The sequence below is a fragment of the Notamacropus eugenii genome, chromosome 3 (assembly GCF_028372415.1).
Source record: "Notamacropus eugenii isolate mMacEug1 chromosome 3, mMacEug1.pri_v2, whole genome shotgun sequence".
NCBI lineage: Eukaryota > Metazoa > Chordata > Mammalia > Diprotodontia > Macropodidae > Notamacropus > Notamacropus eugenii.
In genome coordinates this window covers 117,019,723-117,037,585 of record NC_092874.1, presented here as the reverse complement: position 1 = coordinate 117,037,585, position 17,863 = coordinate 117,019,723, and the positions used below count along the sequence as shown (strand labels likewise).

At 34.9% G+C, this 17,863-nt stretch overlaps 1 protein-coding gene across 1 annotated transcript in view; it reads right to left on the bottom strand.

The window, feature by feature from the left end:
* CHCHD3 (coiled-coil-helix-coiled-coil-helix domain containing 3) overlaps positions 1-17,863 on the bottom strand; it is a 340,709-nt gene that overhangs the window by 180,703 nt on the left and 142,143 nt on the right. The window contains exon 4 of the mRNA XM_072652712.1: positions 16,910-17,045. Within this exon, the coding sequence (XP_072508813.1) occupies positions 16,910-17,045 (136 nt within the window). The remainder of the gene's footprint in view (positions 1-16,909; positions 17,046-17,863) is intronic.

Sequence of the window (17,863 nt, the reverse complement as noted above, 5' to 3'; positions counted from 1 at the left end):
CACAATGAAAAATATATCATGAAAAAATATATAAAAAGACAACTGCCAGACTTCAATTTTCTACTAAGAAAACATGAAAATCTTACTGAAAAAGCATAGGTGCTACAATCATAAATACAAGATATTGTGCAACATATTTATCTTTGTTTTCTATGCAATGATGCTTCTGATAAAGGGAAAGCAAGGAAATAAATATTTTTACATAGTACCTACTATATGCTGGGTTAAGCACTTTTACAAACGCTATCTCATTTGATTCTCATGTTAACAGTCCAAGATAAGTGCTATTATCATCTCCATTTTACAATGGAGGAAAGTGAGCAGAAAGTGATTTGTCTAGAGTCGCAGAGCTATATTAAGTGTCTGAGGCTAGATCTGAACTTGGTTCTTCTTGATGCCAAGTTGAGAACTTGCTCTACTGCATCACCAGCTGCCTCTGATGACTATGATGAATTTTTAATTTGTTATGGTTAGAACAAACAGAAAACAATATTTCTTAGCTTCTTCAGAAGGAAGTCATTCAAAAAAAATTCTTAAGGTCTTAAGGATGACTCATTTGATCCCAGGAGATGAAGCAAATATGCTAACAATAAAATCAGGTCATCATATAAGTGCTGGGTACTATGTTAAGCACTTTTAAAAATGCTTATCCTTTTGTAGTTTGAATATCTATGCATTTCAATTCAGTGCTCTTCATACCAAATCCTGATCCCTATAATGCACCAAGTGACAGAATGTCAATGAACTATTTATGGCAGAATTATCACATATAAAAAACATTCAGCAAGACTTGGCATAAGTCAATTGGATTAGCTGTAACTTTGGGATTAAATTTTTTTTACGTGTATGGGAATGACAAGACAAGAAAAAATGAATTTTGAATCAAGAAAATAAAGATTTCTTTGGCAGAAATTTTGCTGCTGAAAGCTTATGAAGTCACACCTGAAAACATCTGTCACTTTATATAGAGAAGTATTCTTAAAAGGTTGTATGTAAATATAATTTTTACAAATCAAGTAATATTTAATCCTCTTATGGAACTTACTATTTAAAGAAATTATCCTGTGAATATCTCCTTTAAAGTAATCACTCTTTAGACTTTTGTATGATTTTGGACTTCCATACAAGTTCCTATAAAGTGAATTACATCTGAAACAAAGTTCTACTAAAAATGGTCCTAATGTTAGGAAAACATTCTGCCAATCTCCTGACATGTCAGTGTATCCAAAATCCCATAATGCCCTCCCTTCATCCATCCACAACCATTTTGTGTGACTCTGTGCTCAGAATTTGTGCCTCTGACAGAAAGGAAGAAAAAGTCTTCGGTAAACATCGTCTTTACTGATATTTAGTTAAGTAGTTTAAAATCAGGTATTAACAATGGACTTTCCTACTGAGGATAATAAAAATATGGAAAAGTCAAACAGTACTGCTGTATTAAGCATTAAATAAATGTAGAATTTAGACTTCCTTGGCCTCACCCAAGACCCAAACTAGAAATTCACCTTCTATACAAAATCGTTCCCAATCCCTCTTAATTTCAGTGCCTTCACACTATTAATGATTTCCTGTTTATCCTGTATAGAGTTTTTTTGTTCATATTCGTTTGCTTGCTGTCTCCCCTATCAGATTTTGTGCTTCCCAAGGGCTGGAACTGTTGTTCTGGATTGTTTTGGGTTTTTTGCCTTTCTTTGTATCCCTACTCCTTAGCACAGTGTCTGGCACACAGTAGGCACTCAACAAATACTTACTAAGTGAAAACAATTTTATCATCACAATAACATATTTATCTACCTCATCAGGACCAAATATTTAGTATCTGCTTTGAATACTATAGGGTCAGGAGTGAAGACCAGAAAAAAAGTAGTGACAAGTACAGTCTTTACCCAAGGAACAATGCATAACTGAGATGTTGTTCATTACTAGAGAATAAAGGGGACATGACAGAAAGGATGTCATAGCTGTTGTCAAATATGTGAAGGACTATCATGTCAAAGAGGGATGAACCTTCTGCTTGCCCCAAGAGATAGAACTAAAATTGATGCATCTGAACTACACTGAAGGGCATGCCTACTCTATACTGGAAAAAAACTTCCAAATTTCAAAAATGAATGATGATAAAGGAGGTGACCAGTTTCCAATCATTCTAAGCAAAAAATAGATGATCAATTATCTTAACATATGGGGAGATACATACTTAAAGGAAAAACTATTTTGATTGGATGACTTTTGCAGTATTTCCCAATATTAAGATTCTACCAGAGGAACTTTGCGACACTACAAAGGCAAAAAGTAACAGTAAGTAGTCAAAAATATGAAAATTTCTAAGGAAATGCAAATGGTCAATTACATGAAAAAACTCTCCCAATCAATAATAATAATAATAATAGCAGCTAGCACTTAGAAAGCATGATAAATTTTGAAAATAATTTTGTATATGTTATCTCATTATACTTCATAATAGCCAAATGAGAAAGGTGTTCTTATCTCCACTTGCCACACTTTGGAATCTGAGACTTTAAGAGGGTAAGTGACCTGCCCAGGGGCACATGGCTAGCAAGTGTCAGTGGCACGACTTGAACACCACTCTTTCTGATTCCCACATTCTATCCACTGGGCCATCTAGCTTCCCCAATAAGATAAAATGGAAGTTAGAATGAGTCTAGGGTTTTACCTCATATGCATTAACTTGGCAAAAACGATTTCAAATGGTCAGTGTTGGAGGAGCTCTGAGAAAACAGGCTTGCTCACTATCACTACACTGTTGACAGAACTGTTGAGTTGGTCCAACAAGTCTGAAATCCCATAAATGGTCACATATTTCCCACGGAGAACAAAAGGAACAAACAAGAAAGGCACCAAATATATAAAAATCTCCATAAAAGATTAATGTTGTTGCCATTTTACAAGTTAGGAAATGTAAGGGCAAAGCCATGAAAGGACTTGCCCAAGCCACACAGTTAGTAGTGGTTGTTATTGGTAATGAAAATAAAATCAGCCTTCAGCTCCAAATCTGATGCTCTTTTCACTCTACCACAATGCCTTGGCAGAAGAAAAGAAGAGAATAGGAGACAGGAAGTTGAGTTCATCTACCCTACTCAGCAGTCCCATCCCTTAGTATAAAAAGCCTACTGTCATCTCCTTAACATTTATCACAAGACTCACTGTGTTTTAGGCCTGAACCTATGATTATAGTACCAAGCAATTTCTTTTGTATATGACTCGATATCTGAGTGTGGCTTTTTAAAATTCCTAACAGGTCAATGAATTTCCTGTGCAGTTAAATTTTCTTCCTCAGCGGAATCATCTGTGTCTGTGCCTTACAATTTAGTTGTTGATTGCCTATGCTTTTAATTAACTTTCCTTGTAGAATTTCCAGCCCCAGGATCCTCCTTATCCTCTCTCTGAATTCTTCAAATAAATCTGCTCCCTAAAATCTTGCGATGGACATCACACTATGCCCACTGTTCCCTTTCCTTATGTATCTCAACACAGAAAGGTCATTTCCCTTCACCAACCACTTTTTCCTTTTTGTTCCATCATATGTAGAACACCAGTTCCCTTAGACTGTATAAGATCATCAAAGTTAGAAAAGGATCTATCAAGTGCTCTAAGAGAGACCTCCAACAGTTGACAAAACATTTAGAATATCCCAAAACAATGAGAACAATGATAACTAAGATTTATCAATGCTTACTATGCATGAGGCATCATGGCAAGCACTTTACAATTATTATTCCAACTGACCCGCACAACCCTTGGACGCAGGTGTTATTATTCTCATTTTACAAAAGAGGAAACTGAGGATCATACCACTAGGAAGCATCTAAGGCTAGATTTGAACTCAAGGCTTCCTGATTGCAGGCCTTGTGCTCTATCCACTGATTGATCTAGCTGCCTTATTATTAGTAATATGGAGAATCTGTGTCCCCTTTGCAGGAAATTCACAAAAATTCCAAAGAAAGAAATAGTTTTCATAATACCACAGATTGAACAAATTTGCAACAACTACACAAAAAATGACCTAGAGATCACTTAAGGATATTGTTTAAGTTAAATGCTGATTTTTCTACCACAGGCAATTCTGAATAAAATGCCTCTCAACTGTGCGGGTTCTAAAAACATTCAATTAGTTTTCACAAGAAAGAGAAGCTGGGAAAATAAAGACAATAGTTTAAACTATAACTATAACTTTACTTGACCAGAAGAAAAACTCATAGTCAAATATATAGCAGAGATTAGGAAAATTCCTATTATTTAAATTACAATAACCTAGTGCCTTTCAGTAAAGTAACAGCATGATCAAGCACTTGAAGATTAATATCTGAGATAACATGAAAAGAAATGTCAAAGTAACTTTGTTCTTATAAGCTTACTGATTCTGACCCTTTCAGTTATTCTGCATTATCAGCAGCAGTTAATATAAGTCCATAAGAAGTGTACTTTTAATAGTAATTTCGATTTAACAGTTTCAGGGATGTAAATTATCAGCAAGTTTCCTCATTAAAACAAACTTTCTTCTCTTTGATGCAATTCCCACTCAAAACTTTTCATGGTAGGCAAGGCTGATTAAAATACTGTAGTGACAACTATAAACAGAAAGTGAAAAAGAAGGCAGAAGCTAAAAATTTTCCAGCTCTGGATTAACAGCTTCTTCAACTGAGAAAATTACCTTCAAAGGGAAGTTCTTGTGTTAATCTAGCTTCTGAACCAGGAAAGCCAGAAAAACAGTAACTTTGCCCTTTGGAGAGCTTTAACGAGGACAGCTGCTTTAACAGCTGTAGGAAGGGAAGCCTGGACACACATCTAACAACACTGCAATCCAAATGTCAACAGCTAGTGGGTGGAAGAAGAGATTTTAAAAATCAGTTTTATTTCAGAAAACCAACATCATCACAGAAATTTTTATATAAACTACTGAAAGACAGCTTTCTAATTACATAAAATGTGTGAAACCCAACCTTTACTTACTGGCTGGCTAAAAATGTGGATATCGTAATAGAGAGGCACATGTAGTGATTGGTAATGTATTAAAAGAGGGGAAAAACATTCTTCTTACCCCAGCACAAGAATTAAAGTGGAAACAGTGGGCTGTTGGACAACCTTCAGAGTAATGTTTATCCTTCTGTGAATTGACCATATTACTGGGAAATCCTTGCCTACACCCAAGGATCTCAGAATGGTTCTAAGTTATTCCAAGAGTCAAAAGAATATAAAAGATCTACAAGTGTCCAATGAGTTCGAGTATCTTGAGAATTCCATAACATCAACTAAAAATTTCTTAAGGGGAATGTTGCATCTCCATACAACACTCCCACAGATTTTGGGAACATCCTGAATCAAGAATGAACCCCCCAAAAAAGGACTTTAATCATAAATAAAAAATTAAATTTCATTTCTTAACCAATATGGAGTACTTCTCTGCTCTAAACTGATTCAAGTTTATAAGAATAAGATTCACTCTCCAAAAGTTAAATAATCCAAGGAAATGAACAGTCAGTTTTAGAGAAAGAAATCCAAACTATCAATATTTACATGGAAAAATGCTCTATATTTTAAATAAGTATGTATTATCAAACTTAGAGGGTTGAAATCTATCACAATAATGATCAATCAAAAGGGATTTATTAAAATTAACCTTTTGGTAAGCAATGTGTTTCATAAAGGGGTTATCAAGATAAAAATCAGTCTCTACCTAAAGGGCCTCCTTATAAGGGGGGAGAGCCTGTTCATATCTAAGTATACTCAAAATAAACACACAGTAATTTTTTGTTAGGGGGAACACTAACAGCTAGAGCACAACAAAAAAGACCACATGAAGGAAGAAAAAAAGCCTCCAACACGATCTTCCAAATATTTTAATGTTCATCCCAAGAATTAGTGATGCAGATATATCTGTTTTAAAATGCCAGATTTTATCATATAGCCAGTCTATCGCACCTGTCAAATTTAAATGTATGGTGGTTTGTAATAAGCACAGGTAGACCAGGCAGGGTTTTACTGAGTCCACAAGAAAAACATGAAGAAATCATTTCATAGGTGATAAAGACAGTAATGCTCACTACTCTATATCTGTAACTTGGGTCCTAAATTGACTTTTAAGACCTTGAACAAGCATACAATATATTCCTGAATTAACTTGTAGCTTTTGCTTCAAACAACTCCTGCCAGCAAAAAAATTTAAAAAAAAACTTTCAATGCCTACAAACAATTTGGGAGCCGAGCATTTAATAAAAAAAGCTCTTTTGATGCTATCTGTACGTAGCACCAAGTTTACAGGTCTAAAACTTGCCATCTGGAAACACAATAAAATACACACCAACTGACACAAACAGAAATGGCAGTATCAAAAACTATGCAAGATATTAAAATATACTGAATTGAATTTTCATTGAACTGAAAAAATACAACACGCATACACTCACACAAATGCAGACTTACAAATAAGGGGGGCAAACGGGTGTGTCTTCAAGGATTTCCATTTTAACAGGGAAGAAAATATTCAAACAACTATATACATACAACATATAGCAGATCAACTAGCAAGCAATCTCAGGGAGAAGATGTTAAGAAGGTGGTGGGAAAACCTGAGAAATGTTTCCCTCAGAAAGTGAGATTTAAGATCAACTTGAAGACAGACGTGTGGAGGGAAAGAATTCCAGAACAATGGAAAGCCAGGGAAAAGATGAGTCAAAAGACAATTTCATGTGTGAGGAACAGCAAAGAAGTCCAATGTTTCATACTCATGGTGTCCAGCATGGGACAATACCATCCTTCCCAAAGACAAACTAAAAGCCCCCAAATTGACCCTGGAATGATTTTATCTAGATCTGCAGATCAGAATCAAATTTATATCAGAGAATTAAGAGGGTAATGGAATTTGGGCAAATACATAAATACCCTTCACTGGAAGACCAGAAAAAAACCAGGACCCTATGTCATATTTGACTTTGTAAAGATAAAATCATGTTCTTGAGAAAATAGTTTCCCACTATGGAAAATACTCATCATAAATGTGGCACCCACTCCTTTTCAAGACATATAAGGAAATGATTCAAATTTATAGGAATAAGATCCACTCTCCAATAACGATAAATGATCCAAGGACATGAATAGTCAGTTTCAGAGAAAGAAATCCAAACTATCAATAGTCACATGGAAAAATGGTCTAAATCACTAATCATGAGAAAAACATAAATCAAAACAATTCTGAGATTCTACCTCTACCCACCACATTGGCAAAGTTGACCAAAAAAGAAAAATAGCAATGCTGAAGGTGGTGTAAGAAAAAAGGAATATCAAAGCACTACTGGAGCTATGAAGAGATCTATCCATTCTGGAAAGCAATTTGGAACTAAGTTTAAAAAGTTACTACAATGACCCCAATTGATAAATTGTCAAAGGATATGAATAGGCAATTTTTAGAGGAAGAAATTAAAGATATCTATAATCATATGAAAAAATGCTCTAAATCACTTTTTATTAGAGAGATGCAAATCAAAACAACTCTGAGGGACCACATCACACCTATAAGACTGGCAAACTTGACAGAACAGGAATATGATAAATGTTGGAGAGGATATGGGAGAGCTGGAACACTAATTCATTGTTGGTGGAGCTGTGAGCTCATCCAACCATTCTGGAGAGCAATTTGGAACTATGCCCAAAGGGCTACAAAAATGTGCATACCCTTTGACCCAGAAATATCCCTTCTAGGACTGTATCCCCAAGAGATCATAAAAATGGGAAAGGGACCCACACGTACAAAAATATTTATAGCAGCTCTCTTTGTGGTGGCCAAAAACTAGAAATCAAGGGGATGCTCATCAATTGGGGAATGGCTGAATAAATTATGGTAAATGAATGTAATGGAATACTACTGTGCTATAAGAAATGATGAACAGGAAGACTTCAGAGAGGCCTGGAAGGACTTACATGAACTGATGCTGAGTGAAAGGAGCAGAACCAGGAGAACTTTCTGCACAGCAACAACTACAGTGTGCGAGTTTTTTCTGGTAGACTTGGAACTTTGTTAATAATGCAAAAACTTAAAATAATAATAATAATAATAATAATTCCCAATGGTTTTCTAAGGCAAAACACCTTCCACACTCAGAGAAAGAACTATGGAATTCATTCGCAGAATGTAGCAGATCATGTTTGTATGTATCTGTGTGTGTGTGTGTGTTATGTTTTGATTTGTTGTATGATTTCTTCCATTTATTTTAGTTCGTCTATACAGCATGACTATAGTGAAAACGTATTCAATAGGAAAGCATATGTAGATCATATATCGAATTGTATGGCATCTTGGGGAGGGAGGCGGGTATTGGATGGTAGGCGGGGGGGGTAAAAATCTAAGCTTTTTGGTAGTGATTGTAGAACATTAAAAAATAAATTAAAAAAGAGGATATAAAAAATTTTTAAAAATTAAAAAATATTTTTGTTAAAAAAAGTTACTATAATGTCCAAACCCTTTGGTCTAGTAATGCCACTGCTAGGCCCATACCACAAAGAGATCAAAGAAAGAGGAAATGGGTCTATGTGAACAAAAATATTTATAGTAGCTCTTTTAGTAGTATCAAAAGAGTCCTACTGAGGAATGACTGAACAAATTATGTGGTATACATTTAATGAATAGTGCTCCATAACAAATTAAGAGAATATGGAAAAAAGTTTTGCATGACTATGAATATATGACCTATATATCAAATACCTTGCCTTTCTCAATGAAGGGAATGGGAAGGGAAGGAGGGAAAGAATTTGGAACTCAAAATTTTAACATGTTAAAAAAAATTTTTACATGTAATTGGAAAAAAATTAAAATTTTTAAGAACAACAAAAAAGAAATGGTGAAGGGGATGATTTTAGAGAAATCTGTGAAGATGTTTATGAACTGATGAGTGCAGTGAGCAGAACCAGAACAGTTACATAACAACAATATAATAAAGACAAACAGCTATGAAAGACTTCAGAACTCTGTCCAATTCGATAATCAACACTGTCAAAGAATTCAAGATGAAAACTGCTACGCAACCCTGGAAAAAAGGTGATGATATGGAACAAGGCTAATATGAGAATTAGTTTTGCTTGACCATGCAATGTACATTCCAAAGGTTTTTCTTTTTTTGATTGAGGGGAGAAGGAAAGAAAGATGATATTTAAAAAAGAAAATTAACAAATATAGCACCTCTTTTAAATATCAGCTATTTCTAATTCTATAAACTCCACTATAGGTATTCCTAAAATAATACTTCCCAGAGAACTTCTCTTTTTCCTCAAATTTTCTGCACATGTTATTTTCCCTCTCCTTATAAGACAGTACAATTTGTTTTCATTCGTCAATGACTACATACAACTCCCTAGGACTTAGCTGCTCATTTATATAGATGAGCTGTAACTGTGCTCATAGAATAGCCACACTGACAAAACCATAGATCATGACCACTTAAGGAAGGAATTCAGAATTATTCTGAATTCTTACTCTCACAGAGAATAGGTGGTCAGTGAAAATTAGAGTCAGACATAATTGTAGAAGAAATTAATCTTCATTAAATATGATGCTTTCTTAATTCTTAAATTCTTAAATATACATTTTAAGATGATTTGTATTCTTCTTTATTCAAAACCTGGATCATAGGATCACAGTTAAAAAAAAGAACTTAGTAGTCATCTAATCCACCCTTTTTATTTAATGAGGTGGAAACTAATACAAGGAGATCTAAGGTGACTTGTTCAAGGTCAGACAGATATTAATATTCTTGACTCCCAATCCAGACGTCTTTCCAGTAAACCACATTGTCTCAAAATAGGATAATATCTGATCTTTTATTAAGCTTATAATGAAAATATTTTATATTATTACCAATATTATAATATATCCTTAACTTCACACTATAAGAATCAATCAAATGCTACTACTTTCTCACCACCATATGCAGCATTCCCTTAGATAAAGGCCTACCTTCTTCACCCTAAAATAATAATAGTAATAACAGCTTGCATTTACATGCTGGCTAAATTTTACAAAGTACAGTAGGTCTGCATTATCACATTTGATTTACATGGTCACCTTTTAACACAGGGGAAAAAAACAACTATTTTTCCCTTTTTACAGATAAGCAAAGTGAGACTAGAAAGGGTTATGTCATTTGCCCAAGAACAGAGAGCTGGCAGGAAGGAGATATAAAACCTGAATCCAGGTCTCCTGACTCCAAATCCATTTCTCTCTGGACACACACACACACACACACACACACACACACACACACACACACACACACACTCACACACTCCATAATTTTATAGGTAGGTTAGATGAATAATTTTTCCCAACTACTCTACAGCATCTCAGTTCACAGCATACCTTCACAGCCTCAGAGTCTTGCCAACCTATAAGTAATGTACTGCTGTGATGTAATGGTATGGCATTATCTCTAGATATATTTTGGTGACTTTTCATCCTGCCAGCATTGGAGGACCTTAAACTTGTGGACTCAGTTCAATTAAGAGTGAGCAGGTTGTCAAAACTGACTGAATGACACTAATATAACTCTTAAGAGACTGATTCATAAATGCCAATTTACTAATATGAAATGAAAATATACTTGACTTAAGAATAGGATCAATCATCTCTACAAGTCACTAAAAATATATTCTTACACAATTAGGTAGACTCACATTTAAGAAATCAAATTCCAAAACAGATAATTGGAAAGCAACCATATAATTTAATCAATTGGAATTAGATACTCTTTTTTTATATTAATTTTATTTATTTTCAGTGTTCTACAATCACTACCACATAACTTAGATTTTTTCTCCTCCCTCCTCCATCTCTCCCCAAGACAGCATACAATTTTATATAGGTTCTACACATACTTTCCTATTAAATACATTTTCGTTATAGTTGTGCTGCATAGAAGAATTAAAATGAATGGAAGAAATTACATAACAAACCAAAACATAATACAAAAGAAAATGATCTGCCACATTCTGCAGAATTCCATAATTCTTTCTCTGGATGAGGAAGGCATTTCAAAGACCATTGGGAATTTTTTTAAGTCCTTGTATTATAATCAAGTTCCAAGTCTACCAGAAAAAACTGTCACACACTGTGGTCATTGCTGTGCACAAAGTTCTCCTGGTTCTGCTCCTTTCACTCAGCATCAGATCATATAGGTCTTTCCAGGCCTCTCTGAAGTCTTCCTGTTCATCATTCCTTATAGCACAATAGTACACCATTACATTCATATACCATAATTTATTCAGCCATTCCCCAATTGATGGGCATCCCCTTGATTTCCAGTTTTTGGCCATCACAAAGAGTGCTGCTATAAATATTTTTGTACATGTGGAACCCTTTCCCATTTTTATGATCTCTTCAGGATACAGTCCTAAAAGTGATATTTCTGGGTCAAAGGGTATGCATGTTTTTGTAGCCATTTGGGCATAGTTCCAAATTGCTTTCCAGAATGGTTGGATGAGCTCACAGCTCCACCAACAATGAATTAGTGTTCCAACTCTCCCACATCCTCTCCAACATTTACCATATTCCTGTTCTGTCATGTTAGCCAATCTGATAGGTGCGATGTGGTACCTCAGAGTTGTTTTGATTTGCATCTATCTAATCAACAGTGATTTAAAGCATTTTTTCATATGATTATAGATATCTTAATATTTTCCTCTGAAAACTGCCTATTCATATTGACTTGTAACATACATTTGACTCAGTTCTCTATATATTCTAGAAATGAGACTTTTATCACAGACACTAGCTGCAAAAATTCTTTCCCAGTTTTCTGCATCCCTCTGAATCTTGGTTGCATAGGGTTTGGTTGTGCAAAAACTTTTCAGTTTAATGTAATCAAAATTATCCATCTTGCACTTCATAATGCTTTCTATCTCTTCTTTCGTCAGAAATTCTTCCCTTCTCCATAAATCTGATAAATACCCTATTCCATGCTCCACCAATCTGTCCACAGTATCAATTCTTATACCTAGATTGTGTACCCATTTGGACTTTATTCTTGTGTACAATATCAGGTACTGGTTTATACCTAGTTTCCACTACACTGTTATCCAGTTTTCCCAGCAATTTTTGTCAAATAGTGAGTTCTTATCCCAGAAGCTGGGGTCCTTCGGTTTATCAAACAGTAGATTGCTATATTCATTGAATTAGATACTCTTGAAGAAAATTTCTGCCAAGCTGCTGTACTAAATGATCCCTTGTCCCTATAGAACAGAGGTTTTTAACTGGGGTCTGTGACCTTGGGTTTTTAAAAAATACATATTTTGATAACTAATTGTATTTCAATATAATTGGTTTCTATTTTATTCCTATGTATTTCGTTAAGAACATTATTCTGAGAAAGGGTCCATGACCTTCACCAGACTGCAAAAGGAATACACACAATTAAGAACCTTTGCTCGACAGATATTTTTGTCCAAAAAATAGATCTAGGTCTTCTCCATCATAACATCTCTTGCAGAATCAATAGTTCAAAAACTTCTAAACAATATAAAAAATCCTTTAACACGACAACCTCTGAACAGTGCTAAACAAATACTGAAAAATTCTTTTCCACAACTTTTTCTCATTCTGCAAAATGAAACAACACCTTTCAACTTTCAACTTCATTCCATAGTCTTTGGGATGTGTAACAATTCCAAATCCATGGTTCATTTACTATTATAAAGAACAAGAAAGGTATCATTTCTAGTTTTCTGACATTTAAGAAGGCATCTTTACATACATTATGTTTAATTAATTTCAATGGTGGCTCTTTTTGAACTTCAAAAATCTGCTGTTTTTCCTTACTCCTTACTCATAGATGCAGGGTCCCCCTTGCTTTGTGACTTATAGAACTCTACCTCTGTCAACTGTGTTTATTCTGTAAGGGCTTTGCTTGTTCCTAGCTTTACTTTCCTATCTTACTTGATTCGAACCCACTCTAACTCAATAAACATAATCTACCAGCTACTTTCTTCTACAACTCAATCTTATTCCCACCAATTAATTACCTCCCTCCCCCTCTTCTGAAAAAAAATTCCTAAGATCTAGTTTCCACTATCATTCTAAATATATATATCTTTGCATATCTATGATTAATTCGGACTGAATGAGTTGCTATGTAGAAGTGAATGTATATCTTCAAAGCTTCTTCTGAGATAAGCAGTACATAAGAGATACAAAGGCATACAGAGGGTATAAAAGAACACTATGAAGATATTTTAAACTATAGTATTAAAGAGGAGGCAAGTTCTCTTCCTACAAAAAAAATGGCTTACAAATTCTTTGGCACATTTCCCATATGTGAAAGGTCAAAACGAATTTAGCATTATTTTTTCCTCTTCCAAAAGAAATGACTACCCAGTTTATAGCTATTCAATCTCCTTGGAGTGAAGGTCATTGTCACTAGAAGCAGAGAGGGGCAGTAATCAAGTCTTCCAGAACAATGAATGATTCAAGTATCAAATAAAAAATATCTTCAGAAAAAAATACTAGTGTTCCATATGGTAAGCCAATGGACAAATTATCAGGTGGGGGCAGCTATGATATGGAGATATCTCACTTATCTTCTTGTTTCACTAATATAGTCAAATAGTTTTAGAATACATTAAGGACTATAACTGTAATTCAACAAATAGCTGGGGCATTATATTGGGTCATCATGCTTTTTTCTTTTTTTTTTTAATTTTATATTTTTTAATGTTTATTTATTTTTAGTTTTTAACATTCATTTGAACAAAATTTTGAGTTTCAAATTTTCTCGCCATCTCTCCCCTTCCCCCACAACAAAATACCATGTATTCTGATTACCCCTTCCTCCAATTGGCCCTCCTTTCTATCACATCCCTCCCTTCCCTTCTCCCCATCTTCTCTCTTTTCCTGTAGTGCAAGATGGATTTCTATACCCCATTAGCTGTATTTCTTTTTTCCCAGTTGTATGTAAAAACAATTCTCAACATTCATTTCTAAGACTATGAGTTCCAATTTCTCTCTGTTCCTCCCTCCCCACCCATCCCCACTGAGAAGGCAAACAATTCAATATAGGTTATATATGTGGAGTTTTACAAAAGACTTTCATAATACTCATGTTGTGTAAGACTAACAATATTTCCCTCCATCCTATCCTGTCCCTCATTTATTCTATTCTCTCTTTTGATCTTGTCCCTCCCCAAAAATGTTTACTTCTAGTTACTCCCTTCTCCCATTTGCATCCCTTCTATCATCCTCCCACTCCACTTATCCCCTTCTCCCCTATATTCCTGTAGTGTAAAATAGATTTTCATACCAAACTGAGTGAGCATGTTATTCCTTCCTTAAGCCAAATGTGATGAGAGTAAGCTTCACTTTTTCCCTCTCACTTCACCCCTTTTTTCCTCCACTGAAAAAGCTTTTTCTTGCCTCTTTTATGAGAGATAATTTGCCCCATTCCATTTCTCTTTTTCTCCTCCCAATATATTCCTCTCTCACCCCTTAATTTTATTTTTTTAGATATCATCCCTTCCTATCCAACTCATCCTGTGCTCTCTGTCTATAAATGTGTATGTGTGTGTGCGTGTGTGTGTGTGTGTGTATGTGTGTATGTATAATCCCTCCAACTACCCAAATACTGAGAAAAGTTTTAAGAGTTACAAATATTATCTTTCCATGTAGGAATGTAAACAGTTCAACTTTAGTACGTCCTTTATGATTTCTCTTTCCTGTTTACCTTTTCATGCTTCTATTGATTCTTGTGTTTTGAAAGTCACATTTTCTGTTCAGCTCTGGTCTTTTCATCAAGAAGTCTTGAAAGTCCTCTATATTACTGAATGACTATTTTTTCCCTTAAAGTGTTATATTCAGTTTTACTGGGTAGGTTTTTCTTGGTTTTAATCCTAGTTCCTTTGACTTCTGGAATATCCTATTCCAAGCCCTTCAAGCCCTTCAATCCCTTGATGTAGAAGCTGCCAGATCCTGTTATCCTGATTGTATTTCCACAATACTCGAATTGTTTCTTTCCAGCTGCTTGTAATATTTTCTCCTTGACCTGGGAACTCTGAAATTTGGCCACAATATTCCTAGGAGTTTCTCTTTTTGGGTCTCTTTCAGGAGGTGATTGGTGGATTTTTTCAGTATTTATTTTGCCCTCTGCTTCTAGAATCTCAGGGCAGTTTTCCTTGATAATTTCATGAAAGATGATGTCTAGGCTTTGTTTTTTATCATGGCTTTCAGGCAGTCCCATAATTTTTAAATTGTCTCTCCTGGATCTATTTTCCAGGTCAGTTGTTTTTCCAATGAGATATTTCACATTATCTTCCATTTTTTCATTCTTTTGGCTTTGTTTTGTGATTTCTTGGTTTCTCATAAAGTCATTAGCCTCCATCTGTTCCATTCTAATTTTTAAAGAACTATTTTCTTCAGTGAGCTTTTGAACCTCCTTTTCCATTTGGCTAATTCTGCTTTTTAAAGCCTTCTTCTCCTCACTGGCTTTTTGGACCTCTTTTTCAAATTGAGTTAGCATATTTTTAAAGGTGTTATTTTCTTCAGGAAGGCTCCAAAAATGGAAGCTGACGCTGCAGTGGCTGCTGCTGGTGGTGGTCCAGACCATGTTCCCTTCTCCTGGGTGAAAGAGCTTTGTCACTGACATTTGAAGTTCTCTTTGGCATTTGTGGGTTGAGCTATCTGGGAACTGCTACTGCAGGTGGCTCTCTGAAGCCTGTTCTGGGTCCTGTCTCTGTCCTACCATGCAGCCCATGCTGGGCTGCACTCTGCTCCATGCCTGGTGCAATAGACCTTTCCTGTTGGCCATCCAGACTGTCTTGGGCTGGAAATCTGTTTCATTGTCATTTTGTGGCTTCTGCTCCTCTAGAATTTGTTTAGTCATTTTTTACAGGTATTTTATGGGCTATGGGGGAGAGCTTTTACAGGTCTGTCTTTCTACTTCACTATTTTCCCTTTTCTTTCCATCATTCTCTTTTCTATAGGGGTAGCAATATAAAAGAAAGCACTAGATAGATATGTTAACATCTTTGTTATATTATCATTTAGGAAGAACTGTGATGTTATTGAAGTATGATCAGATAGGACTTTTCCTAGTTTTTAAAAAAAAACCATTTTAAGTCATTCAAAACAAAATGAAGCATTCACAACACTTTGAGAAAAGATCTGACAATGCAAATGTTAAGTAAAAGTTCATTTTGGATAAGCAAAAGAACAAGACAATGAAAGCTTTAACAAGTTGGGCTATTTTTTAGGTTTGTGAGACTCAAGAGAAAAAGCTGCTTTCCACTCCACTGGAGGTATTTTTATTTGACTGAGCTTAAGTAAAATCGAAAAATTATGATAGTGCTAAATGATCCTGGTTAAATAGTTCTCTGAATATGGACAGGTCCCTTTAACTATTAAACAGTATGCACAAGGAGAAATAAGGGGTACTGAGTATTAATTTTTTCACCAATTTAGAAATATTTTTCACAATGCCTTCCTTCACCTCTACCTTTTGTTTCCTATGATAAAAGTAAAAAAACATATTTATAATCTCCTAGGGCCCACCTGATCTGTTCTTTGTTCTTCCTCTCCCAAGTTCAGATGTGATTTATCATACTCACTGACTGATGCTTATGCTAGTGGGAAATGACAACAGATAGACAGAGACGCAAAGCAAACTGTTGGCCACCAATTTTAAGTAGAAAAAAACACAGTCAGAGAAAACAACAAACATACTTATTTTAGGTAAGGTGAAGCGCTTGTGGCATTTGGCCTAATGCAAAAATAGCTTAACAGTTCTAACATGGAGATTAAACAATTTGTTTAATCACAGAAATTTAGCTATAAGACGCGAAAATGAGAAAAATAACTGGAAAAATAAACATTAAAATTTTTGAAAGCTGGCAAATTTACAGAAAAATCTACAATACTCACCAAATGCTTCACCTTAGACTTCTCCTCTTCACTTGATGCTCTCTCTCGAAGAATGGCTCTAGTTAACTGCTCATTGGTGACAGCCCTCTCTCTTTCCAGAAGTTTGTTGATATCCTGGATTTTTCCATGTTTTACTCTACAAAGAAAGAAAGGACATAATGTAAAAAATAATTTCTTCTTTATTCAATGTTAATTTCAACAGTTGGTAAATTAGATTTTAAGCATTTAAATTACTAACTCCTATCCTCTTTAGTAGTGGTAACCATGACAATAATATTGAAAGTCACCAAATAAAACAGTATAGGTATAAATGTCAACAAGATTAAAAGCAATACTAATTAGATAAATTTCATATGCTAAAGTTGAATGACTTACTGAAGTACTGAAATCAAACAAATATGAAATATTAATAGGAAAAGAGAATCATACAGGACTTTAGGTTTCATGTACTCTATCTTCCCTTTCTTTCCCGCCACTAAAAGATGGTCATCCAGGCACTGCTTCCACTACCTCAGAAAGGACAATATTCCAATAATGGAAGAGGGTTATTGTCAATTTTCCTTCCGTAAGCTAAACTAAAATGTGTTCTGCTTATCAAAGTACATATAATAAATCTACCTACTTCAACATGACTGGCATTCAAGCATTTGAAAGAAATAATTATGTCCTAAGTCTTATACAAACTGAAAATTTCCACTCAATTACTTCAGCCATTCCAGATCTATCCACTAGCATTCTTATCCACCTCTGAAAGCTTGCCACATTACTTCCCTCAGAAAGCAGAGCTCAAAACCAAAAATATTCCAGAAGTGACATGACCACAAAAAAATACACACACTGGCCATGGATACTATACTTTTAACATGCCAAGTATGTATCAACTCTTCACCTAATGTTGGGTCTTAATGGTTTTGGAGTCAACAAAATCATAGTTATTTGAATCCATATATTTTT